The sequence below is a fragment of the Canis aureus genome, chromosome 6, assembly GCF_053574225.1.
Source record: "Canis aureus isolate CA01 chromosome 6, VMU_Caureus_v.1.0, whole genome shotgun sequence".
Taxonomy (NCBI): Eukaryota; Metazoa; Chordata; class Mammalia; order Carnivora; family Canidae; genus Canis; species Canis aureus.
In genome coordinates this window covers 51,976,176-52,002,917 of record NC_135616.1, presented here as the reverse complement: position 1 = coordinate 52,002,917, position 26,742 = coordinate 51,976,176, and the positions used below count along the sequence as shown (strand labels likewise).

General features: G+C 36.1%; 1 protein-coding gene and 1 long non-coding RNA gene across 7 annotated transcripts in view; one reads left to right on the top strand and one right to left on the bottom strand.

The window, feature by feature from the left end:
• Positions 1–11,448, bottom strand: part of LOC144316104 (uncharacterized) — a 39,623-nt gene extending 28,175 nt beyond the window's left edge. For 2 of the 4 annotated variants that reach the window (XR_013381909.1, XR_013381911.1), the window contains exon 1: positions 11,141–11,440. This is a non-coding gene — a long non-coding RNA (uncharacterized LOC144316104). Of the gene's footprint in view, positions 1–11,140 lie in introns of all 4 variants that reach the window. The other 2 variants (XR_013381912.1, XR_013381910.1) reach the window with 2 other exon arrangements.
• Positions 11,449–11,474: 26 nt separating this feature from the next.
• Positions 11,475–26,742, top strand: part of CCDC181 (coiled-coil domain containing 181) — a 37,391-nt gene continuing 22,123 nt past the window's right edge. For 2 of the 3 annotated variants that reach the window (XM_077901578.1, XM_077901575.1), the window contains exons 1-3: positions 11,475–11,654; positions 17,053–17,192; positions 20,045–20,992. In XM_077901578.1, the coding sequence (XP_077757704.1) occupies positions 17,076–17,192; positions 20,045–20,992 (1,065 nt within the window). In that variant the 5' untranslated portion in view covers positions 11,475–11,654; positions 17,053–17,075. Of the gene's footprint in view, positions 11,655–11,924; positions 12,049–17,052; positions 17,193–20,044; positions 20,993–26,742 lie in introns of those variants that run through there. The other variant, XM_077901576.1, reaches the window with a different exon arrangement.

Below are 26,742 nucleotides of genomic sequence, written 5' to 3'. Positions count from 1 at the left end.
CAGTGTGGGAAGATGGAAAAGTTCTGTAGATAGAGAAGGAAAGTACCCCCTGTGAAATATGCCTAAAGCCTTTTCCAAAACAAAGGCCTAGTCTTGAGGGAAACACAGTAACAGAGCCTTATCTTATGTGCGGGCAGTGAATTTCCTCAACTCCAGCTCCCTCTAGGCTTTCTTTCTCACCTAAATACAATGGAGTAGGAGGCTAACAAACACAGGCCTACTAAAAGATTGAGTTTAATCATAAGATTATACAATGATTCTCTTCTTCCATACCTTACCACCATACCAATTACCAATAGGTCTCTAGTATAATATAACGCTGAATTACAGCTAAAGAAGTGGTATGACAGTCTCTCTGAAAATGAGTTCTTATGGAAGCCCGAAGTCTGGAGAGAGAAAAGGAGGAACACTGGAGGAATTTGAACCCTATGGCACCTGCAGCTACAGAAAATACTAAACCAGCCCATCTCCTAACCAGATTAATATAAAGTCTCACACTAAAGTCCTATTTACCTCATGATACACCATATCCAGCTTTCAACAACAACAGAAATATACAAGTCATCCTAAAAGACAAGAAAAAACATGGTCTAAAGAGACAAAGCAGCACAACCAAAGCCAGATAAACACAAATATTAGAATTATCAGGATGGGAATTTAACTACAATCAATATGTTTAAGGGCTCTTGTAGAAAGTTTAGGACAACATACCTGAACAGTCTATGAAATATGGAAACTCTAAGAAATAATCAAAGGGAAATGCCAGAAGTCAAATTACTATAACAGAAATGAAGACTGCCTTTGACGGGATCATCAGGACACTTGACGTGGCAGAAGAAAGAACCAGTAATCTTGAATATCAGTCAATGGAAACCACCAAAAATGAAATGCAAAAAGAAAAAAGAATTAAAAGAAGAACAGAACATCCAAGAACTGTGCAACAAAAGGTATAACACACATGTAACTGGAATACCAAAAGGAAAAGAGGGAAACGATGGGACAGAAGAAATATTTAAAGTAACAATGTCCCAAGAACTTTCTAAAATTAATGACTGACAGCAAACCACAGATCCAGAAAATTTAGAGAATATCAAAGAGGATAAATATCAAAAAATTCTCTTGGGTACTTGGGTGGCTCAGCAGCTGAGCATCTGCCTTTGGCTCCAGTCGTGATCCCAGGATCCTGGGATGGAGTCCGCATTGGGGTCCCTGCAGGGAGCCTGCTTCTCCCTCTGCCTGTGTCTCTGCCTTGCTCTCTCTATGTCTCTCCTGAATAAAATCTTTAAAAAAAAATCTCTATCTAGTCATGTCATATTAAAAGCTCCAGAAAACCAAAAACAAATTTTAAAATCTTGAAAGAAGCCAGTTGGGAAGAACTGACCTATAGAGGAACAAGAAGAAGAATTACATCAGACTCTTGTCAGAAACCATGCAAACAAGAGGAGGGTGGAGTGAAATGTTTAAAATATTGACAGAAAAAACCTACCTAGAATTCTATATTCAGCAAAATTATCCATCACAAGTGAAGGATAAAGATTTTCTCAGAAAAAGAAAACCTAAAAAAAAAAAAAAAAAAAAAAAGAAAGAAAGAAAAAGAAAAGAAAAGAAAAGAAAAAAGAAAAAGAAAACCTGAGGGATTTCACTGCAAACAAGAAATGTTTTAATGTTCTGCCCTGCAAGAAATGTTAAAAGAAATTCTTCAGGGAGAAGGAAAATGATACAGTTCAGAAACTCAGATTTACAAAAGGGAAGAATGTCAGAGAAGGAATAAATGAAATTAAAACATAATCTTTTGTTCTTATTCTTAATTTATTAAAAACTAAACTTTAGACTGTATGAGATAATAATAGTAACAATATATTGGGTGATTACACATATGGATAAGTGAAATGAATGAAAGTAATGTCAGAAAGGTCAGGAGGAAAGAACCAGGAATACTGTATTATAAGGTACCTATACTACATGAAATCAGCTTTAGATTAGTTAAAAATGTACATTGTAAACTCTAGGGAAACCACTAACATCTTTTATTAAAGAAATATGACTGCTATCCTGAGAGGAGATAAAATAGGTAATATAAAATTATTAATTAAAATCAGAAAAGGCAGACAAAGGAGAAAAAAGTAAAGAAGAATAAATGCAATGGATTGAAAATAGCTAAAAACATGGTAGATATTAATCTAATTATATCAATAGTCACTTTATTTTATTTTTTTTAAGATTTTATTTATTCATGAAAGACACATGAAAGAGAGACTGAGACACAGGGAGAGGGAGAAGCAGGCTCCTCGCAGGGAGCCCGATGTGGGACACAATCCCTGAACTTGGGATCACACCCTGAGCCAAGGCAGATGCTCAACTGCTGAGCCACCCAGGCATCCCAATAGCCACTTTAAATAGGAGTGGTCTAAATATAACAAAGTACAGAGATTATCAGAGTGAATAAAAAACAAGACCCAACCATATGTCATTTATAAGAAACCACTTTAAATATAAAAACACATACAGATTAGGGATGCCTGCATGGCTCAAGAGGTTGAGCATTGGACACTTGATTTTGGTTTATGTCATGATCTCAGAGTCATGAGATCCAGCCCCGCATTGGGCTCTGTGCTTGGCAGGGAGTCTGCTTCTCTCTCTCTCTTTTTTTCTCTCTTCCTCTCCCTCTGCCTTCCTCCCGTTAATACTTTCTCTCTAAAATAAATAAATAATTTTAAAAACCCACATATAGGTTAAAAACAAAAGTTAGAGAAAGATACGCTGAAACTCATTAAAAGAAAGCTGAAGTAGAAATATGATTTTAAAGAAGAATCAGAAAAAGGACGATTATCAGAGATGAAGAAGGCATTACAATGATAAAGGAGTCCATTTTCCAAGAAGACATAACAATTCTTAATATGTATGCACTTAACATAGAGTATTAAAATACATGAGACAAAAACTGAGAACTAAAAGGAGAAACAGAGAAATCCACTATTATAGTTAAAGACCTTAGTATACTCTTTTAGTCAGTAGTACAGCAGAAACTCAGTAAGGGTACAATCAACCTGAAAAAAATTGTCAATTAACTTAATCTAGTTGACATTTATAAACTGTTCCATCCAGTAACAGCAGAATACACATTCTTTTCAAACTTGAATAAACAGACACCAAAATAGGTCACATTATGGACTATAAAACACATCTTTACAAATTTGAAAGTATAGAAATCATACAAATTATATTTTCAGACTACAATACAATGAAGCTAAAAATAAATAACTGAAAGATAACTATAAAACCTCTAGAAATTTGGACATTGAACACCACACTTCCAAATAACATGTGTCAAAAAAGAAATCTCAAGAGAAATGTGAAAATATTTTGAAATAAATGAAAATACAGCTTATCAAAATTCATGGGATGAGCAAAAGTTATTTAGAGGGAAGTTCATAACATTAAATACATGCATTAGAAAAGAAGATCTAGAATCAATAATCTAAGCTTCCACTTTAGGAAACCAAAGGGTAATTTTAAACCTCAAGCAATCAGAAGAAAATAAATAATAAAAATTAGAACAGAAATAAATAAAATTGAAAACAGGAAAGGAATAGAGAAAAGTAATGAAATCTAAAAGTATTTCTTTAAAGAAATCAGTAAAATCAATAAATCTCTAGCCAGGCTAACTAAGAAAAAAGAGAAAAGATACAAATGACCAATATCAACAATGAAAGAAGGAATGTAATAGTTCATTGATATATTCCAAGTATCTAGAACAAGGCCTGGCACATAGGTGCTCAAAAATTATGTGTTGAATGATTTAAAATATTATGACTACACAGAATCTGAATATTGTCTGTAAAGTATATTACTTGGAACAGTTTTATAAGAGACATGTATGGTCATGTCTTCATAATTCTTCACACTTATTTAATCTCTTCTCTTTGTCTACTTAAGTTCAATATTGGCTTGTCAAAGTCAAAGCCTTCCTTCAAAATGTTCATTTATTTAAAGACAGTTACTTGAGTTGATGCTACTCTCTTGCCTACAGTGTGCACTTACTTACATCTATGCATCATATAAAGACCAAGCACAGAAAACTGGAGAAGTGTTATCCATTTCTGGGAACTTTTTCAGAATGTACATTTAAAATGTAAACTTATAACTATATTAAATTAAAAATGAAGAGGGAAAACATGTGGCACTAGTCACATAATGCAGTGATCCTATACTTAAAGAATCCTATAGTCTTTTTTAAAAAAGATTTTATTTATTCCTTTGAGACAGAGAGAGACAGCCTGAGCAGGGAGAAAACGCAGAGGGAAAGTGAGAAGCAGACTCCTCCCTGAGCCCGGAGCCTGACATGGGTCTCTATCCCAGGACCTGGAGATCGTGACCAGAGCCAAAGGCAGACACTTAACCATCTGAGTCACCCAGGTGCTCCTGTAGAATCCCATAGTCTTTAATGAGTCATAAATTCCTAACACATATCTGCTGGCCATCACTAAAATTGATATTTAACATTTTCAGACTTTAAGAAGCATAAAGCACATTTAAGTGAAGGGCCCTGGATAGCAAGCAACTTCTTTTCTTTATTTACCTGGCTCTTCCTAAATCATCCTGTTCTTACATTTCCTTAATTTTCTTCTCTTGTGCTGTCATCTACAGCGTGAGAACACTGACATCAGAGGGGAGCAGGAAGAATTTTACTTCTTTTTCTAGCTGTGTAGAGTTATAACTGATAAAAATTGTTGCATGACATGATTTTTTTGGTGTATAATGTGATGAATATATATATATGATGAATATATATAGATATATATCTATGATGAATATATATGATTAATCTCTCTCTCTCTATAAACACCTCTCTCTCTCTCTATATATATATATATATATATATATACACATCCATAACCTCATATAGATAGTTATTTTGGTGATAAGACCTAAAATGTACTCTCTTAGCAAAAACAGTATTATTAACTACAGTTATCATGTCACACAGATCCCAAAAACTTATTTATCTTATAACTGAAAGTTTCTGCCCTTTGACCAGTATTTCCCCATTTCCCCCTCACCCTCTAGCCCCAGGCAGCCACTGTTCTACTTTCTGGTTCCATGAGTTCAACTTTGTTAGATTCCACATATAAGTGAGATCATACAGAATTTATCTTTCTGTGTCTGGCTTATTTCACTCAGTAAAATAGCCTCCAGATTCATTCATGTTGTCACAAATGTATCACATTTTCCTCACTCATTCATCCACTGATGAACTCTTAGATTGTTTCCATGTCTTGGCTATTATGAATAATACTTCAGTGAACATAGGAGTGCAGATACCTTTTGAGATACTGATTTCATTTCCTTTGGATATATTCCTATATATGGTTTTACTGGATTATATGGTGGTACTATTTTTAATTTTTTGAGGAGCCTTCCTACTGTTTTCCTAGTGGCTGCACCAGTTTATATTTCCACCAATAGTGTACAAGGATTTCTTTTTCTCCACATCTTCAAACAACACTTATTATCTCTTGTATTTTTGATAATAACCATTATGACAGATGTGAGGGGATATATTATTGTGGTTTTGATCGGCATTGATGATAACTAATGTTGAGTATCTTTTCATATACCTATTGGCCACTGTATGTCTTCTTTGGAATAACGTCTATTTAGGCCCTTTGCCCACTTTTCTCTTGTTTTTTTTTTAATTTTTTATTTTATTTTATTTATTTATGATAGGCACACAGTGAGAGAGAGAGAGAGAGAGAGAGAGAGAAAGGAGGCAGAGACATAGGCTGAGGGAGAAGCAGGCTCCATGCACTGGGAGCCCGACGTGGGATTCCATCCTGGGTCTCCAGGATCACGCCCTGGGCCAAAGGCAGGCGCTAAACCGCTGTGCCACCCAGGGATCCCGGCCCTTTGCCCATTTTTAAATTGGATTATTGATTATTGGTTTTGCTATTGAGTTGTATGACTTCCTTTTATATTTTGGGTATTAACATCTTATCAGATACGTGGCTTGCAGATATTTTCAACTATTCCACAGGTTGCCTTTTCACTTTGTTGATGGTTTCCTTTGCTGTGCAGAAGTTTTTAGTTTAATGTGGTCCCAAATTTCTAATTTCTGCTTGCATGGCCTATGCTTTTGGTGTTATATCCAAAAAGTCATTGTCAAGATCAATCTCAAAGAGCTCATCCACTATGTTTTCTTACAGGAATTTTATAGTTTTAGTTCTCACACTTAAGTTTTCAATCCATACCAAATTAATTTTTATATATGATGTAAGATGATGATACAATTTTATTCTTTTGCATGTGGATATCCAGTTTGCCCAAAGCCTTTTATTGAAGAGACAATCCTTTCCCAATTGTTTATTTTTGGCATCATGGTCAAAGATAGGTTGACCATGTAGCGTGGATTTATATCTGAGCTCTCTATTCTGTTCCATCAATGTATGTGTCTATTTTTGTGCCAGTACCATACTGTTTCAATTACTATAGCTTTGCAATATAGTTTGAGATCAGAAGTGTGATGCCCTTAGCTTTGTTTTTTCTCAAGGCTGTTTTGGTTATTTGGGGTCTTTTGTGGTTTTATGTATATTTTAGGATTTTTTTTTCTTTTTCTGTGAAAAATCCTATTGGAATTTTGATAGGGATTATGTTGAATCTGTAGTTTGTTTTTGGGTAGTATGAACATGCTAGCAATATTCTTCCAATCCATGAATATGGGAGATATTTCCATCATTTGTGTTTTCTTCAATTTCTGCCAACAGTATCTCATAGTTTTCAGTATACAGATCTCTCACTGCCTCGGTAACTTTATTCTTAAATATTTTATTCTTTTTGGTGCTATAGTAAATGGGGTTGTTTAAGTGATATGTGTATGGAGAGAAAGAGAGTATAGTGACCTGCTGAACTCTATAAAATTGTTAAATGCGTCATTAGCATTCTCCCATCATTTCTTCATCACTTACATGTCAGTTCTGTGCTCTCATGGTCTTATGATACCTCTCATTGTCCTGATTTACTAAGGTTCTGCACTTCCTAAGATGACCCATTTTAGGGGCACCTGGGTGGCTCAGTCGGTTAAGTGTGTCTGCCTTCTGCTCAGGTCATGATCTCGGGACTCTGGGATTGAGCCCTATGTTGGGCTTCTTGCTCAGTGGGAGTCTGCTCAAGGATTCTCTCTCTCCCTCTGCTCCTGTGTGCTCTCTCTCTATCTGTGTCTCTCAATCTCTCTCAAATAAGTAAAATCTTTTAAAAAATAAAAAATAAAATTTCCCTTTTTAGAAATTCATTCTTCTCTCCACCCTGATCATCAAAACACAAATTTCTTTAATAACTTCTGAGCAGATAAAGTACTAGGAGGAAGTTATAAATTTGATTACATAAACTACATGATTAAGGTTATTTACAATAAAATTAGTTCATTTATTTGGTTGTATCAAATCAGTATTTACCAGACACTTAAATGCCGGTTCTGTTAGGATACAGGAATATCTAAAATTCAGTCTGTTTTAAGGAACTCATAGTTTAGAAGAAATGATGATACACTTAACTTTCCCAAGGATGCTATCAATTTTAATGGAGACACTTGTTCACAGATCACCCTGCAGTTGTTTTCACAATATGCTTAAAATATCTCAGAGGCTGCCATAGGCCATGAAGGACAGATTTCATCTTATGCCATGCCTCATCTTGAGTCAAACCAGCAACTCTGAATTACATAAAGATCCCAGAATAAACTAGTTGATGCCCCTATGCCCTCGCAATATGCCCTCGCAAATGCTAATGTCTCTGTATAATGTCCCGCCCTTGTGCAATTCTTTTCATTCTTCAAAAGTCAACTCTAATATCAACACTTTGCAAAGGACTTGTTATTGTTACCCTTCTAATTGAGCTCCATTTTTTAGATAAACCTGCACCTTGTGTGTCTCACTATGTTCTCATTAAGTCTATCTCCTTTTTAAATCTGTGAGCACCTTCATGCATTGATTGGGAATTATTCAGCTCTCAGGCAGACCCATAAGTAAGGAACTCAACAGGAAAAATTACTGAAAACCCAATATTTCTCTGCTTTCTTAAATAGATGACAGAGAATAAATCTTTTTTAGTAGCTCAGATTTATCACCACAGATAATGAATAATTATTGTACAATGTTGTCATTTAGTGTTTATCTTTGCTCACCCTTAAGAAAAGATGATCAAAGATTTTGGTTTTATTCTAGACAGTCTGCTCTCAATTATTTTTATTTTCCTCCCTGCATGCCAGTCAGCCACCTCTCTAGTTCTTTCTGGCGCCGGTGTACCTTCTTTCAATAGCCCACCTCTTTTCTTTCCCTTCCTTTCAAATGATCACATTGTAATTTCCAGGCTGGGAACTCAGAAACCTAAGCTTATTAGAATAAAGGAAAGGAAGGGACTGTGATAGACTCTCCTACAAATGGCTCAGGCTTAGCTCACAAACTTTGTAATAACTTGTTATTATTGTTTTTGAGCTTTTTATGCTTGCTTTATGTGCAACTGGATCCTAAGTGGTTGGGGTACTTGGAACTCTAACTTCCATTTAAGTGTGATATGTTTCTGAATTTTTATAGCTATCCACCCACTTTTATCTTATTTATTCATTTATTTAATAGGCTCTACATGCAGTGTGGATCCCAACGTGGGGCTTAAACCCACGACCCTGAGATCAAGATCTGAGCTTAAGACCTGAACAGAGATCAAGAGTCAGACACCTAACCTACTGAGCCACCCAGGAGGCCACTTTTATTTCTTAAAATTTATTTATTTATTTTAATAATCCCTATATCTAATGTGGGGCTAAAACTCATGACCCCAAAATCAAGATTTGTACACCCTTCTGACAAGTTAGCTAGGTGCCTCCTTCCATCCCACTTTTTTTTTTTAAGATTTTATTTATTTATTTATGAGAGACAGAGAGAGAGAGTCAGAGACACAGGCAGAGGGAGAAGCAGGCTCCATGCAGGGGGCCTGATGTGAGACTTGATCCAGGAACTCCAGGATCACGCCCTGAGCTGAAGGCAGGGGCTTAAACCGCTGAGCCACCCAGGTACCCAGGTGTCCCAATCCCACTTTTTTAAATTAAAGTTTTTATTTATTTATTTAGAGATAGAATGAGTGGAGGGAGAGGCAGAAGGACTGAGAGAACATCTCTAGCAGACTCTGTACTGAGCACAGAGCCTGATGAGGGACTTACTCGTACAATCCTGAGATCATGACTTGAGCTGAATCCAAAAGCTACCCAGGCGCCCCTCCATCACACTTTTAAATCTCATTCTGGTACATAACACAAGTGTTCTCTAAGTGTCATGTTTAACATACATTTCTTTGAAATTTATATATTAACATCTGGTTCTTTTATAAAATAAAAAAATGCTGTAGGGAGATTTTTCAAATAGAATTTCACATATAACTTAAAGTTTCTCTTATTTGTGTTTTGGACATTTAAGGATATTTTAGAACCTACTTTCATCCTTTTGGATGTAATATTGCAATGATAATAAATAACATATAAGGATAATAGGCACCATTGCTTGGACACTTTATAAAAATCAAGCACTGTGCTAAGCACACAGATTACCTCATTTAATCTTTATAATCAAGGCAAATGTTACTATATCTATGTTATAGAAGGGACAACTAAGAAATTGAAATCTAAAAAAAAAAGAAATTGAAATCTTCTATCAGCTAGTTAAGCACAGGAGACAGAATCTATATATTAATCAATCTTGGAAACTCATTTTTTAAAAATATTTTCAACTCTCTAGTTATGGTTTGCCCATTATTCCAGTAATATTTGGTAGGGTACCTTTATTGTTAGTATATTATTCACATACCTACCATTCACCCTTAAGCAGTCACTAACCCACTTTCCCAACAACAGGCCAACCTCGTCCCCAGGCAACCACTAATCTACTTTCTGTATCTATAAATTTGCTTCTTCTAGATATTTCATATAAATGGAATCATATAATACATGGTATTTTGTTTCTAGCTTCTTTCCCTTAATATGTTTAGGTTTTCAAAGTTCATCTTTGTTGTAGTATTTATCAGTACTTCATTCCTTTTTATGCTGAAAATATTCCATTGTATGGCTATACCATATTTTATTTATGCTTTTACCATTCGATGGACATTTGGATTGTTTCCACTTTTTGGTTACTACGAACAATGGTGCTACAGCCCATTACATTTGTAAAAACATTTACAAATATTTGGGAGGATCAGTAGTAAAAAATTTGTAAGGGTGCTGAAACCTACGTGTTACAGTAGCTTTAGTAGTAATTCCATACTCATTAAAGAAGATTTAACTAAAATTCCTTGGATCTTGAACACTCAATAATTTTATATTTTACATTTTTCAAGTATTTAGCCTAAGATCTAAATCCTGTAGCAGAAGAAACATTAAACCATCAGAACTGTAAGTTATACATTGCAGGTAGAAAGTGCACTGGAAATTGTAATCCATTTTAACCTTGTATCTTTTTATTTTTTAACTTCGCTTACTCTGCAGTTTGGAGAACACTTTTTTTTTTTTTTTTAAGATTTTATTTATTTATTCATGAGAGACACAGAGAGAGAGAGGCAGAGACACAGGCAGGGGGAGGAGCGGGCTCCACGCAGGGAGCCCGATGTGGGACTGGATCCCAGGACCTGAGCCCAAGGCAGACGCTCAACCACTGAACCACCCAGGGTTCCCTCAATTTTACATGATCCCTCTTTGAAGATGCTTTCCAATGGACCACGTGATAAAAATTCTAAGAACAAACAAAAATAATCTGAAACTTCTGGAGTGTACTGAGGAAATACTTTCATTTCTCTCTCTATATATATATATTTTCTATTTCTGGCAGGAAATGGACAGTTTCTAAAGCCCTATCGTTGGTTAATGCACTATAAAATGAATCTTGCTTCCCCTTTATGATAAAGGCGATCTTAAAGGGGGATTTAAGAAAATCTTAGATGACCATTTTAACATGCTTGAAAGCTGATGCAAACATCCTCTGACCACTCTTTTGGGTGAAAACAGGATTCCTTTTTTTTTTTTGTTCCATTCACGGTGGTGTGGGGGGCGGGGGGGAGGGAGCTTCGAGTAAACAATCTGGTAACTAATTTGCAATTGGCTTACCTGCTGGCGAAAAAAATTGAAATGACTCTGGTGCTAACGGCGAAGAAAATAACAGACAGAAATACATAAATCCAGAAATCGTTCTTAAAAAAAAAAAAAAAAATCCCGTATTTGGCGAGAGACAGCTCAGTTTACAACCCAGAAACTGAAAACCAAGCAAGGGATCGTTCGCCAGTTGGGACTCACGCTAGCGAAACTTGTGGGCGCCGCGTGGCTTCCGTGGTCGTCACCTTGGAAACCGCAGCGTCGACACGTCCCGGGCGGGCCGCGGCGAGCGCGCCTGGAGGGGCAGACGTTCTCAGGGCGCCGTCTGCGCCTGCGCTGGGCCGCCGCGCCCCCGCAGCTAGAGAGGCCCGGATGGAGGAGGCGGGGCGCGCCGTTGCTATGGCAGCGGGTCCTCGCCGCCGTGGGAGCAGGTGCTGGGGTCTCCCCCGCCTCGCTGTCAGAGCTTAGAAAGAGGAGAGGAGAACTCCCCCGGCCGTCTCTGTGACCCCAGCCGCTGCATCTTACACAGGCAGGAGGGGCTACAGAGGGGGAGAAGGGAAGGCTGGTGCGGAGATATTTATGGTGGGAGAGGGTACCGGGGTACAGCGTCTGGGACAGCTGGGAGGATCGATGGTTAGAAGAGAGGGAAGAGCCTTCCTGCTGGCGTCTGATCGTGCCACGTCCGCGTTCCCCGGAGCCCGGGGGGGGGGGGCGGGGAGTCTGCCAATACCTTGGTTGGCTCTGTACGAGGGAAAACCCCTCCAAGTGGAGCTTCGTCTCTCATTTTTATACCCTTTTCTGTGCCCTCTCAAAGTTCTCATTCCTGGTGGAAAAAAGCCCCCCCCCGAAATGGTAGCTTCCATGAAGAGGCTTCTTTTAGTTGGTGGTACCTGGGGAGCCTGGATACAAATTCATCCCCTAATGTGCGTAACGTATGATTTATTGTCATACTTGGTGATGGAGTATGGTTTTTAAAACGTTTTTCCTCTCGGGACTTCTGTTTGGAAGGATGCAGCAAGAAGAATGGGCAAGATGGGTCTCATGATGCTGTTAGGGGTTCGCTTTTGCTTAAATACTTTGCATTAAAACAGATTCTCCTTGACTTTTTTTTTTTTTTTTCCCAACTCTCTTAGATTTAAACAAGCCTATGTTTAAAAGGCTATGAGGTGAGACTGGAGTCAGTGAATTAGATTAAACTATTTTCAAATGTCTGAATCTGAAAGAAAGTTGTCAAAAGTGTATACAGACACAGACTTGGCACTTGCCTTAGACTCCCTCAAAGATCTGCAGTTAGAAACCCGCATGGGATTTAGCAGACACCCAGGAGGAAGAAATTAATTTCGTAAAACAGTTAACCTATTAAGAGGGTGGTTCTGAGCTAGGCCACTTACATAGATTTTTACTGATGATAAACATTGAAATTTAAATACGTTGAATTTACACGGAATAAGTGTTAGGTGATTCGTTTTCTGTAGGATATATTTTTGTTAGCGTGATGACTGTGTACCATATGGCAAGTACCCTGGGGATAATGATTAAAAGAACTGAAGGGGATTGGATATCCTGTGACGCATTTGAAAAAGGCTTAAGGGACTTGGTAACAAGAGTTTATGATTTATGTTCTTTGTTTACTTGGCAACCAACCATGAGGTTTTTGAAGGTACAGGAGAAGAAGGCAATACAAATTTAATGGATCTTCATTTACTCTCAAAGTCACTTCAACTGTGACTTTTTATCTTTTTAATTATGGTATAATAGCACGATTTAATGACACCTAATATGTTTAATTTGTAATCATTTTGTTTGTACTTATTATGCTGATTCTGCCTTTTTAGTTTTAAATTTGAGTTTTCACATGGGTGAGATCCTTTGTAAGTAATAAGGCGTAACTAACAAAAGCCCTCGGCAAGTATTTATTTAAGAATTCAAAAGTATGTTTATTATAAAATTAAAAGAGAGCACTGAAGAGTTCCATAGAAATCTTACTCTAACAATTCATTATGTAATCCAAACATCTTAAAATGATAAATTCCAAGATCCCTGGTCTGAAAAGAAAGCCAATTATCCTAAGACACTTGTGACTTTGAAAAACAGTATTATTTATGTAAGTATTTTGGATGACAAGTCTTAGTTTGTTCTACATTATCCATGGTGCCCTTACTTTTAGTTAGTAGATAGTTAGACATAATTATTGATGTGACTTAGCCTATTTTGCAGCTAGGCAGGCGTAAATAAACTCACTTTGAAGTATTGATTGGTTTCTCTAGGTTACCTCAAAGTATTATTGCTCTCAACCTTTGCAAATTATTGAAACCCTATTTTGAGTTCTTTAAGAAAGTCCATTTTTTATTCTTAGTTTAAAAAGAAATAAATATCTAGAAGGAATTATAGTCCAACTAATACATTGGAAATAGTTATAATTATTTGGTTGGATGATTAGGTTGAAAGATTAACATTCATGTACATAAAACTAACTTTATCTTGTGAGGGGGAAGGGAACCAATACCAAGCATTATTCTGAGAAAAGATGACATTTAAGTGAACCAAACAAGAATTTTTTAAGTCTTGGATTTAATTATTAAGTCACTGACATTTATTTTAGATTAAGCTTATCATACTACTATGCATTTCCTTTTAAATTCTCTTGCTTTTTATGAGTTATTTGCTCATTTGCATCTCATAAAAAGTTTAAAATATTAAGAGTCATCTAGCTCAACAGTTTTGCTCTAAGGCTCTTTGTCGTTGGCAAAGAATGCAACACTTCAAACAGAAAACTCACTTTATTTCATGACAAGTTTGAAATGTAAATTCTGTTTTATTTTTTATTTTTAAAAAAGACTTTATTCATTTATTTGAGAGAGAGAGAGAGAGAGAAAGCAAGCATGAACATGGGGAGAGGCAGAGGGAAAGGGAGGAGCCGACTCAAGGAGCCTGACTCTGGGATTTATCCCAGGACCTTGAGATCAAGACCTAAGAGCTTAAGGCAGATGCCTAACTGACTGAGCCACCAAGGCACCTCTGTAAATTCTGTTTTAATTTGCCAAAATCTGGGATCCCTGGGTGGCTCAGCGGTTCAGCACCTGCCTTTGGCCCAGGGTGTGATCCTGGAGTCCTGGGATCAAGTCCTGTGTCAGGCTCCCTGCATGGAGTCTGCTTCTCTCCCTCTGCCTGTCTCTGCCCCCGCCCCCCGCCTCTCTATCATGAATAAGTAAATAAAATCTTTAAAAAAATAAATAAATTGCCAAAATTTGTCCCTGAGTTTCCAGCCCTTAACACTAGTTTTACTATTTGAAGGTATTTAAGTCCAGTCCTCCTTTACTGAGCAGCCATTTAAATAATATAAAGCAGTTGTCATGACTTGTGTTTTCTCTTCTTTCAGATAATAGCCCCAGGATTTTCAGGTATTCCTCAGAGTTTGGTTCCCAGGCATTTTACTGTCATTGCCTCCCTTCTTCCCTCCTTTCTCTTTTATCCCTCTTTCTCCTGGTTTGCTAGCCTCTGACTGTGTTCTAGCTTGGCTTTTATCTTTAAACTGTAGTGATTTAAACTTGATATGGTGCTTCCCACTTTCTAGATGTCTCACCCATAGTCGTAGCTTGGAGTTTATTTACACTTTGGGTGTCCCAGTCATTCTTTTAATTCATTTGAACTTACAGTTCACTAAAACCTATTAAAATGGTTTTCATATGCAGTATTGAAAAACCTCATCTCTTCCCTTTGCTAATGTTTGTGGAAAGCTAGTGGAAAGATATTTCCCCACATTCTTTGACTATTATTTTTTTTAAGATTTTATTTATTTATTCATGAGAAACACAGAGAGGAGAGAGAGAGAGGCAGAGACACAGGCAGAGGGAGAAGCAGGCTCCATGCAGGGAGCCCGACATGGGACTCGATTCCAGGTCTCCAGGATCACGCCCTGGGCTGAAGGCGGTGCTAAACCGCTGAGCCACCCAGGCTGCCTGCTTTCACTACTATTTGATGGCAAACAGTACAAGGAAAATAATGTATATCTCCCTACAGTAAAATTGGCACCAGGTTAGGTAGTGTAATTAGAGGTTTGCCGATAGTACAGTGAAGCCAAAGGTTAAAATAGAGTTTGTGGATAATTTATTAATTCAGACAAATATCTCTCATTTTATATCTTAAAAAAAATGTATTCTTGACATTAGTACTTTCTGCCTCTAAAAAGGGTTTTAGGCAACTTATTTCTGTTGTGGGAGCAAGAGAAGGCTCCTAGGCATAGAAACAGGTATACAAATAGGGACCCTGAAGATGAGATTTCTATAGTTCCTTTGAGACTGAATATAAGATTCTATGTACATTTAGAAATCATTTATCTTTTTGTTTTTGTTTAATAGTGGAAAATGTGCAGATTATTGCTATGTATTTCTACCTTTGGCTGCTTTATGACAATTAGATCTACATAAATAATTTTCCCTCAACCTTTTTTTGTGAACAAATAATCTGACATCAGATTGACCCCTTATCACTTCTTCCAGATTCTTCTTCAGGAACATATTTTGTTCAGACCATTCTGGACAATTCCATGCACTTTCATGATTGTTTACTCTTTCTCATGTTCTTCTCTTTGTCTGAAATAATTAATAAACTCTTATACTCAATATTCAAAGCCCGTCTCAGCTTTCCTTGGTATTTCCAACTTTAGACTGAGTTGATTGCTTTTTTTATTCTTCCTCTATAGTTCTTTATATATATCTTTATTCCATTTACATACATTTTAAATTTGTTCATATCTATATTTTAAACTTATGGGTTTTGTTTATTCTGTACCATACTGGAAATACCTCAAGAGCATGGGACTACTTTATAATATGTATGAGAATGTATATAGGAATACTGTAGGGGTTTAACAAATGTTTGTCAAAATTGTAATACACACATACACACACTTAATGCTCATATAGGCATACAAACACATTAAAGGTAGAGATTTATTTGCTTCTTTTGTTTGAAAAATTATATACAAAACAATTAGCAGGGCTAGGAACTGACCTCAATTTATAAATAACTTTAGCATTGTTCTCTTAAAAATGACTGAATTTATACACCATTTTCATAAGCATGTATTAACTTTCATCTGACATCCGTATTTATTTGTCACTGTTTCCAGATAGTATTAGGCATCACATTTGGGTTTTTTAGTGAAAAATATCTCATTTAGAGTTGAAAAGTTTGACTTTTGTGGAAATTAGCATCTACCATATTTGAGAATCAACTTTATTTAGTTGAAAAGCTCTCAGATCACAAATTGTAATCATGCCATGTAAACTACTAGAAGGATTGAAAAATAGGATGGGAAATGATATTCAGGTTTCCTCCACTATTTGGAAGTTTGCTTCACACCACTTCTCTTTTTAAAAAAGACCTGCATTGGTACCTGTTTTTGCTTACTGAAGGAAATCTGAAGAGGACTCTTGCTTTTATGAAACAGTAATTGCTTCTTTGTTTTATGGCATGTTAGCTTTTACAAGGTGTCATAGGAATGCTCTACTTTCAGAGAGCAGAGGAACCTGTATTTGTTTTTATCTGAGCATAAGAAAATGTGAATGAGTATGACTTAAAAGTTGAGTCATCTGCTCTGACCTGGGCAAGGCGTTTCAGCAACAGGCAGGGGATATGGAAAATCCTGCTCTAAGCCTCGGATAGTCTTCTTATCTACCTTTTTTAGTCTCCTTGGAAATGAGAGTTTCAGGAATTGGGTGGTGGGGGTGTGGGGATGGTGTTTAAGGGCAGTACATCTAGAAAGTGTCTGGCTATTTAGGTCTCTTTTTTAGGGTATACAGATGTATGTTTTTTTTTGAAATATTACATGCTTTGTGTTTCTTGTGTTGATTAGCTTATTTTCCATTCTCCTCACTCTCCCTGAGGTTGACATAACATATACCTTATCTTTTTATATCTTATAGTGTTATTCTTTAACAAACGGAAAATGGATGAAAATAAAGATATGGACTCAAAAGAAAGTGGAGAATATGAAGACGACTTTGAAAAGGACTTAGAATGGCTAATTAATGAAAAAGAAAAAAGTGGTGCCAGTATAATAGAGGTATATGTAAATTGGCAACAGCATTTATAGTAATTACATTAACAAAGTGCTTTGTAAATCTTGAAGAGTTTTGCATATGCTACTGAAACCTCAGAAAATTCTTTTGATATACATAGAACAAGTACCATTATTTCCACCTTAGAGATGAAAAAATTGAAGCATAAAGAATATATATGTTGTGTCCTAAGGTGAGGGCTAATTAGTTAGAGAACAGGGATTGATTTAGCCTTAATAAAGTTTAAATTATAATTAAGAGTTAAAATTTATATAATATAAATAAGTATGATTTATTGCACTAAAATATGAATAAGTGCAGTTAATTTCTACTTTATATAAACTTGGGTGAAATGGGCTTATACCTTTAATATAAATGAAAAGTGGTTATACTTTTAATATAATGAGGTTATACTTTTAATATAAATAAAAATAAAGCAGATTCTCAAAAGACATGGTCTTTCAGCTAATATTTGAAACCTTAAGACTGATTTAACTCTTCAGAGGAATTAATATAGAGAAAAATATACAGTCAAAACTGAGCCATAGGAATGCCTGTAGGAAAAAGTAGATCCATTAAATATGATCATATACTATCTATCAAACCCTTAGAATGGAAATCCATTCCTGGATCACAGACAGTTCTTCCTCTCTCTCTCTATAGATAGATAGATAGATAGATAGATAGATAGATAGATAGATAGATAGATAATGTGTATCTATATATAATTCATGTGTGCGTATATATATGTATGTATATATATTCATATGTATGTATATGCATATGTACGTATGTATGAAATTAGAGTCAATAAACAAGGAAGTAATGAAGAAAAGATGTTAAGACTTGTATAAGAATAGGTGACTTTGGAAGGACCAAGAGCTCAGTAATTACAATAGAAGTCAGACTGAAGAATGTTAAGGAAAAGAATATAAGAGAAAGAAGGCAGCAAATTTTTTTTTAAGATTTTATTTATTTATTCATGAGAGACACAGAGAGAGAGAGAGAGGCAGAGACATAGGCACAGGCAGAAGCAGGCTCTGTGCAGGGAGCCTGATGTGGGACTCGATCCCAGGACTCCAGGATCACGCCCTGGGCCGAAGGCAGGCGCTAAACTGCCAAGCCACCCAGGGATCCCCGAAGGCAGCAAGTCTTACATCACAAACTTCTCTTTGTTCCATTTTGCTTTCTTATGCAATGGAGAGGACAAATGGGATTATATTTGAAAAAGGCAACAGAGTAAAAAGTCAAGATTTTTCTAAGATGGACTTTAAATGGAAATTTTATGCATCTTTAACAAAAAAATAATCAGAAAGACAGGCAGAGATACCCAGAGTTCAACCAAAGTCTCATGACTGGAGGGGTGTGAGATCTAGAGCACAGAATGCTAGAATTAGACAGGTGAAAATCAGGATTCATTGTCTCATTTCTTAATTAATTCAGAAAATATTATAATCACCTGCCACGTATCAGAGGCTGTTCTCAGTGCTAGGGATAAAGCATTGGTCAAAACAGAGTGCTCTTATCAATCTATTAATCTTATTCATTCCAGTGGATGATTATAAGAACATCTTCCTTCGAGGCTAGCAGGAAAACAGATGACAAAGATAGAGACAGAGATGAATGCTGGGAAAAATTTCATTGTAAAAAGTCATAATTTCATTGTAGTGGGTTTTTAAATTTTTATTCTTTTGGCTTTTTTTGCAGTGGATTTTAAAAAGAAGTGAAAATCAAAGAATAATTAGGAAACAGATAATGTTGGAATGAGCCACAGAATCAAATATGGTTTAAAAAAACAATTACAAAGCAGAGATCTTAGTTTATTAGATCTTAATTATTTGTTAGACATTTTAATGGGCCAAGTTTATTTGCTTAGCAGACATATAGCAATGCTGTGTAGGTCAGGAAGAGGTGGCTATTGGAAAAGATGACCTTAGAGCAAGTTAAAGAGGAAGAGAATTTTAAGGGGCTGAAGAGAGCAGCAAGTAGTAGCTCCCATAGAATTGTTTTAGGAAGGAGTGAGATTCTGAGACAAAAAAATATTGCAGGAGAAAAGCGTTTGCTTTGTTGGTGAGTATATATGTATTTGGGAGAGACATTAGGTAGGAAGTCTTTAATTAGAAACAGCAGACATTGAGCAGTGTTTTGTGATGTGATAATACTGCTCTATGGCTCATGTGCAATTGTGCTTTTTAAATATAAAACCAAGTTATATGATGGTGTTTGGCATACATTATTGGGGCCTCTGAGGATAGTTGAGGAAGGAAAATGTAATCAAGAGATTAAAAATTGACCTGGAATTTGGATATAGATCCTGTAGAAAATAGCAGCAATAATAATCTGAAAAGATAAAAAAAATAATCTGAAAAGATTATAACAACCTCAGAACAATTAGAACTTGACCAAAGACTAATGTTGATCCTGGAGAGAAAGATCTCTCTGTATTTTTGAAAAATACAAATATTATAGGGAAAAAACATTAAAAAAATTTTCTTCTGAAAATTTAAAGGGAGGAAAATTTTATAGAGGAGGAATATTAAAATAATGATGTTCTATCTGTAGTTATTCTTTCATTCATTAGCAAGAAAATTTTTAAAATATTAATATAGTACTTAGCATCAAATTCAGATTCAGGGTTAAATTTTTCCCAAATGCTGTTGTCACATGTATTTCCCTTGGAGTGTTCACAAATATGAATTGGAATATTAGAACCAAAATATAAATAAGAGGCAATGTACATTTTCCCATTCATAAAATATATTGCATGAATATGAAATTCATTTTGTATTATCTACATATAAATGGACAAAAAGTCTCAATTTTTACTGAAAAAGAGAACTTTGTATCTGTTTTTTAGATGGCTTGTGAGAATGAAGAGAATATTAACCAAGAATTAAAAGACAATGAAACAGAAATAGAAGACACCGAACAACATTCTGATCCTGACAAATCTTTGAAGGATGAGCTTTCACCAAGAAGAAATGACTTCATTTCTGTACCAAGTATTCAACCTTTGGATCCCATATCAGATTCAGATAGTGAAAACTCTTTCCAGGAATCCAAAGTGGAAAACCAGAGAGACCTGGAAGAGGAAGAGGATGAGGAAGTAAGGAGATATATTATGGAGAAAATTATTCAAGCCAATAAGATTCTACAAAATCAAGAACCTGTGAATGATAAAAGGGAGCGAAAACTTAAGTTCAAAGACAAACTAGTTGATCTGGAAGTTCCTCCACTGGAAGACACTGATACTCACAAAAATTATCTTGAAAATGAAAGTAGTATGTCAGGAAAACTGTCACAATTATGTATTTCCAATGAATTTGGACAAGAAAATGTACTCCTGTCACTGACTGATGGAAATTATGAAGAAAACAGGGATAGGAAAATACTAGTAGAAAGAGATGGAAAGTTTGAACTTCTGAATTTACAAGACATTGAGAGTCAGGGGTTTTTGCCTCCCATTAATGCGAATAGCACAGAAAATGAACCTCACCAGTTGTCACCCAGATCTTCTAACTCAAATGTTAATAGTGTCAAGAAAGAAGAGCCTGTAGCAAAGATTCATGCTATTGCTCACTCATCAATAGAAGAACCACTGGCTTTTATCCCTCAGCCACCACCCAACCCCAAGACTCGTCCAAGCTCTGCTGCCAACTCAGATCGAAGTAAGGGGAATGGGAAATCTAATCACAGGATACAGTCTGCAAATATATCTCCAGTGACCTCAACATACTGTCTTTCCCCTCGACAGAAAGAACTGCAAAAACGGCTAGAACAAAAAAGAGAAAAGCTAAAGAGAGAGGTAAGAACATAAGCATTCAAAAAAAAAAAAAAAGAACATAAGCATTCATCATATTAAAAGCAAAATATATTTTCATGTTTTATAAATACAGTAGGAATTGGAATGTTCCTCAAACTGTTAGACATATTTGCTTGCTTGTTTTTCTATTGTTAGATTAAATGGTAAATTATTAAAAATGTATTTATGGGATAAACACCATGATTATCTTTATCCTTTTTTTTTTTTAAGATTTTATTTATTTATTCATGAGAGACACACACACACACAGAGGCAGGGACACAGGCAGAGGGAGAAGCAGGCTCCATGCAGAGAGCCCGATGCAGGACTTGATCTCCGGTCTCTAGGATCATGCCCTGGGCTGAAGGCAGCACTAAACCACTGAGCCACCTGGGCTGCCCTCTTCATCCTTTTTTATAAGGATCACAAAGCATAGTAATGAATGACTTGTGTTAGAGGTAGAAATCTCAGCGAGGACATCATTTAATATTTTCATTTTAAACATGAGGCTGAGAGAAGTGACTGCTGAAAGTAATTTTTTTTTTACGATTTTATTCATCTATTTGAAAGAGAGAAAGCATGTGAGAAAGAGAACATGAACCAGGGGGAGAGGCAAAAGGAAAAACAGGCTTCCCACTGAGCAGGCAGCCAGCCCAATGTGGGGCTCGATCCCAGAACCTGGGATCATGACCTAAACCCAAGGCAAACACTTAACTGACTAGACCACCCAGATGCCCTTGAAAGTAATCTCGATGTCAGAAGGTGAAAATCACATGTCAGGTAGAAAAATGAAGGCACAAATTCATTGGGATTTGAGAGGTGACAGGTAGATTTGGATTATAATTCTCTGATTTATGTACATATATGTTTTCCTATATGTTCTATGCCTACAATTCCTTGATTTCAGGGATTTTAGTTTTAGATTAAGAATAGAGCCTAGGGATGCTTGGGTGGCTCTGTGGTTTAGCATCTGCCTTGGGCTCAGGGCACGATCCCAGAGTCCCGGGATCAAATCCCACATCAGGTTCCCTGTGGGGAGCCTGGTTTTCCCTCTGCTTGCATCTCTGCCTCTCTCTCTGTCTGCCGAATGAATGAATGAGTGAATGAATGAATGAATGAATAAATAAATAATTTGTCTCTCATGAATGAATAAATAAATAAATAAAAGAATAGAGCCTAATAACCTTAAAGTATTTATAAAATGCCATATGGAATCCCAGATGATGATAATGATGGTTTTATTCTGTCGATCAAGAAGAGGCTGTGAAGCAACCAAAGCATTTATTTGGGGTCTTACAGATTGCAGTCCAGGAGACACATTGTCAACCTAAATCAAAAGTGTGCTGTAATTAACGAGCAGGGAGTACAGACCTATAAAGGCAAAACCCACAAAGTCACACAACTTGTTTTGAAAGAATTACCATTGCTGATGGCAGAGTTTAAACTGACCATCTCATACGCATTGGATATGTAGCCAACAGGTGTTACATTATTTCAGTCCAAAGTACTAGGTGGTGGTAGTGGTGGTGGTGGTGGGATATTGCAATTGACAAGTTGCAACTGACAAAAATAAAAAATTCATGATGGGCTAATTATTGAAACAGGAGATTTGAAATAGGAGACCTACATAGGCCCCACTTCCTCAATATTCTTTCAACTTTTTCTTTCAATTCTTTCTATTTTGAGTGACTCTTACCAATTCTTACTTTGTTTTGAATCTTCTTTCACATTTTCCCCTTCTCATCAAGATATTTCTGGTAAGAAAGCATCAATGACAAATTTTTATGATCATGAAATTCATTTCATTGTCAGAGTGGTTGGCAACCTGCAACTTGCTCTCACCCTATCATGTCTCCTGGAGAGAGGAGTCTCATAGTGATTGAACATATTTGATATGTTCAATAAGGATGCTAGGTGAAAGCCTACAGATGCATTTGAGTAACAAGGAGGTTTGAGGAAATAAGAACTAGAATTCAATTAGGTTTTCTTTCTTTTCACTCAAAGAGTAGATCTGATGAATGGTTTCAAGTCTTCGAAAGAACATTATCTAAGTTCTGACAGAATTTGAAATATTGGCCATGGAAAGTGTTAATAGTGTGATAATAATGAATATAGAACAAATTAAAACAATGATGAGTAAGATAATTTGTAGTCCAGATCTTAAAATGGTCCCAATTCTGCTCAGGAGCCAACTAAAAATATCTGAGAATCTGAAATCTAGCCAAAGGTTTTAGATAACAGGATTAGAGATTTAGCAAGCTTCAAAATCTTAGCAGTTTCCAAATTCCGCCTGATGGGAAGTACTTCTGCATGTAGAGCAAGAAGTATAAGTGATGGCACAGACTCCACTGTGGGTCACGAGTAAATAACCTAATGCTATGCTATTATTGTGGACAATATGAGATAAAGTATCCAAAGACTTGCCCTGGCTCTAATGGCTCAGGGAGTGGACCTGGCAGTTCTACTCATGGCCCAAGGAAGATTTCTGATCATGTACTCATTCCAAGCAGTACTTATTCCAAATCAGCAACTGAAGATCCTCCCAAATTGGGTTCCTTCACTAAGGTTTCTCTCTCCTGGGAGACCACAGCCTTGAGAACATCCACAACTATTATCTTTATATTCAGAGAGGTTAAGGATAGAAAAAGGGGAAGTTGGATATCCCAAAAGGATTACTCTGCCTTTCTCCAGATGTTCAGGCAGTCAGATGCCCAAAATTCTCCCTTGTAAGTGCAGACAAAAATGTATTCTTTAGTAGGAGTGCAAAGTGTCTCTACTTAGATCTGCTTATTTATGAACTCATTTTTTGGTATAGAGGGCATTATGGAGAAAACCAGCAATCTATTTTATTTGAGCAGATAGGAGGGTGGCTGTGTGTTTCAGATGTTAGCTGAAAGAATCTTTTGCAAGGGGGTCCTGCATCTAGAAGTGCCTATTGGAGAATACTTATTTGTCTGCAGGAGTCAAATATAGGAGGCTTATAGCTCTTGATAAGTTGTTGGACCATTAGAAATGTTTTTCCCCAGTATTTTGAGGTGGTTAAAGGGGATTTTTTCCTTTCCTGGGAGGCAAAACTATTTTAACTTGATAGATAAAGTCATAGAGGGCAATTAGTTTGTAGTGAAACTGTAAATAAAGTGACCAGGAGTCTCCTTATCTTCCTTAGTAGGCTGACAATGATATACTCAATAGTCAGAAAGGTTACCAGATAAAGCTGGGTACAGGAGGATTATCAAGAGTGCTGAGATGCCTACTATAAGAAGAATTATTCCAAATACTTCAGGAACATTAAGCATTAGTAGGAATCTATTGTGAGGTTATACAAGCCTGGTCATGACTCTTGGGGAAGCTGTCTACTTCTGCTTCGGGTACCATGTGCTTCTTGTCCAGAGTGTTGATTTTAAGTGGGTCTGGATATTTTTAGTTTGAGAGCTCCAGTGGGTAAGGATATCCAGTCAGGTGAAGATGTCTTTTTTTTCCCTCAATGAGAACTCAATGTTAATCCATGGGTCAATGCCTCTAAGTTTAGCAGCACAGGGGTTAATGATACCTGATATGGCCCTTTCCAGTGAGTTTGGAAGGCATTCTTATGAAGGTGACATTTCTAGTAAATCTCCAGGTGGGAGATTATGATGTTGAAGATCTTTGTCTCCTACAAATGTGCTGGGAAAAGACAGCTCTATGAGACTGGTATTGTTTCTAAGGACCTTGAGAAGATCTTTGAAATAGGTTAGGAAATTTCCTTTCAGTAGGGCAGGCTTATACATTCCTTGGTCCTTCCTCATAAGTGTTCTGGTAATGATTTCAAAGGGAGACCATTAGTGTTCACCAAAATGGAGTGGATCCTAGGTTAAATAATATCAAGGGAAGGGCTTTAGACCAAAGCTGACTGAAAGATTCAGTCAGTTTTGTGAATTGGGTCTTTACTCCCTTTGTTTGTTCTATAATGGTGGAGGATTGGGGATGATATGTGCAATGAAACTGTTATAATATTGGCCAGATGTGGCAAATGACCTATAATATTTGTCCTGTGAAATGGATCCCTCAGTCATTATGAAGTTCTGAGGGTTTTCCCCAGTATAGAATTATTTTCTCCAATAATATTTACCATAGACCTGAGGCCATAGCTCTATGACTAGGAAAAGTTTCTACACAGTGAGAAAACATACAAACCATTACTAAAACATATTTGTATCCTTAAAATGGTGGCAGCTGGACAAAATCCAACTGCCATATTCCAAAGGGCCCAGAGAGGTCATCAGAAGGTAAGGGTAACAGAGTAGCAGGGTTTAGAGAATGACATTTGAGGAGACCGCAAGAGGGTTTCATAAAAGGTTAATATGCTGGAAGAGAATGCTGATTATGATGAGTATGATGGTGAAGTTTGCAACAGGGATTGCTTATTTTTGTGACATATATTTTAAAACAGTGACTGATAACATTATATCAGGAAATAATTGGATTTCTAGGGATTTTACACAAGTTTTGGAACACCATATACTTCTACAGATATTACATAGAAGAAAGTTTAGTATTATTTATTACTTGACAGTGCTTCCCCATGTGATTTAACATGTTGAATAAGCCTTATAGGCCCTAAGGAATTTTGCAGATCAAAAAGACCTCATTTAGAAGTTGACTATGGGGAGTTTGTAAAAGATATCAAAAGGTTTGGACACTTGACCCCAATAGGATCGCAGAAAATTATAAAACAATACTTAATTATCTATTTAACTGATATAACTTTCAGGGACAAATATAGAAGTTTGCACACATAGCTGCAAAAGCCTTCGTTGTTCTTCAGAGAAGACCCAGCTTTCCTGAGTAATCAGAGACTTAATAATGACAAAACAGATCACACTGAAAGTAAAGAGATTTTTGTGTACAATCTCTTATTAAGAGCTTGTCAACAATCTAAGAAAATTTTGTCCTTTTAGAAGAGGAAAACCAAAATTTTGCACTGGTGTATTTTGATATCAAACTTGAACTTTATATAAATTCTTTGTAATCTTGGCCAGCTTGATTATACATTGATTACACTTGAATACACATAAAATTCCTTTTCCAAGATTTCTTTCCTATAAATCTTTTGCAACTTTCTGTGTCTATTTTAGTTTGTCTCTTGTTCTTTCTCTTTCTGAAATAGCCAGCTTCACTTTAGAACAAAATCACTTCATTTCCTTCAACAAAATTCATTTCCATTCCCCATTCCCCATACCTTCTTTTACCAAAAACACACATCCTTCTTTCCTTGCCTGCTTTTCATATACAGTCATTTTCATTCATCCTTGTTGAATTTTAGTAGTTTTATTTTTAACAAATACTAATTGGAATTTTTAACCCTTAGAATTCTTAATTCATATTAAAAATTAAGAAATAAACAATTGTGGACTGGCAAATTTATAAAAATGTTTCATCAGTTCATAATTTTTAGAAGTATATTCCCCCTCAGAGTAATTTTAATTTTTTGGCATAAGTTTGTTTATTAAATAGACCTAAATATTATATATTTTGGTCTCTCTGTAAAAAAATGTAACAGCCAAAACTAAATAAACATGTTTAGCAATCACTATCTCAATATGTTATATTACTTGGAAGTGCTCTAGATAGGCAGTGAACATCTGTTACCTAATTTAATTTAGCATAAACGTTGATGTTATTTAAATTGCTTGCTTTTAGTAATTATACTTGAGTTAGAACATTTTTTAAAAGATTTTATTTATTTATTCATGAGAGACACACAGAGAGAGAGA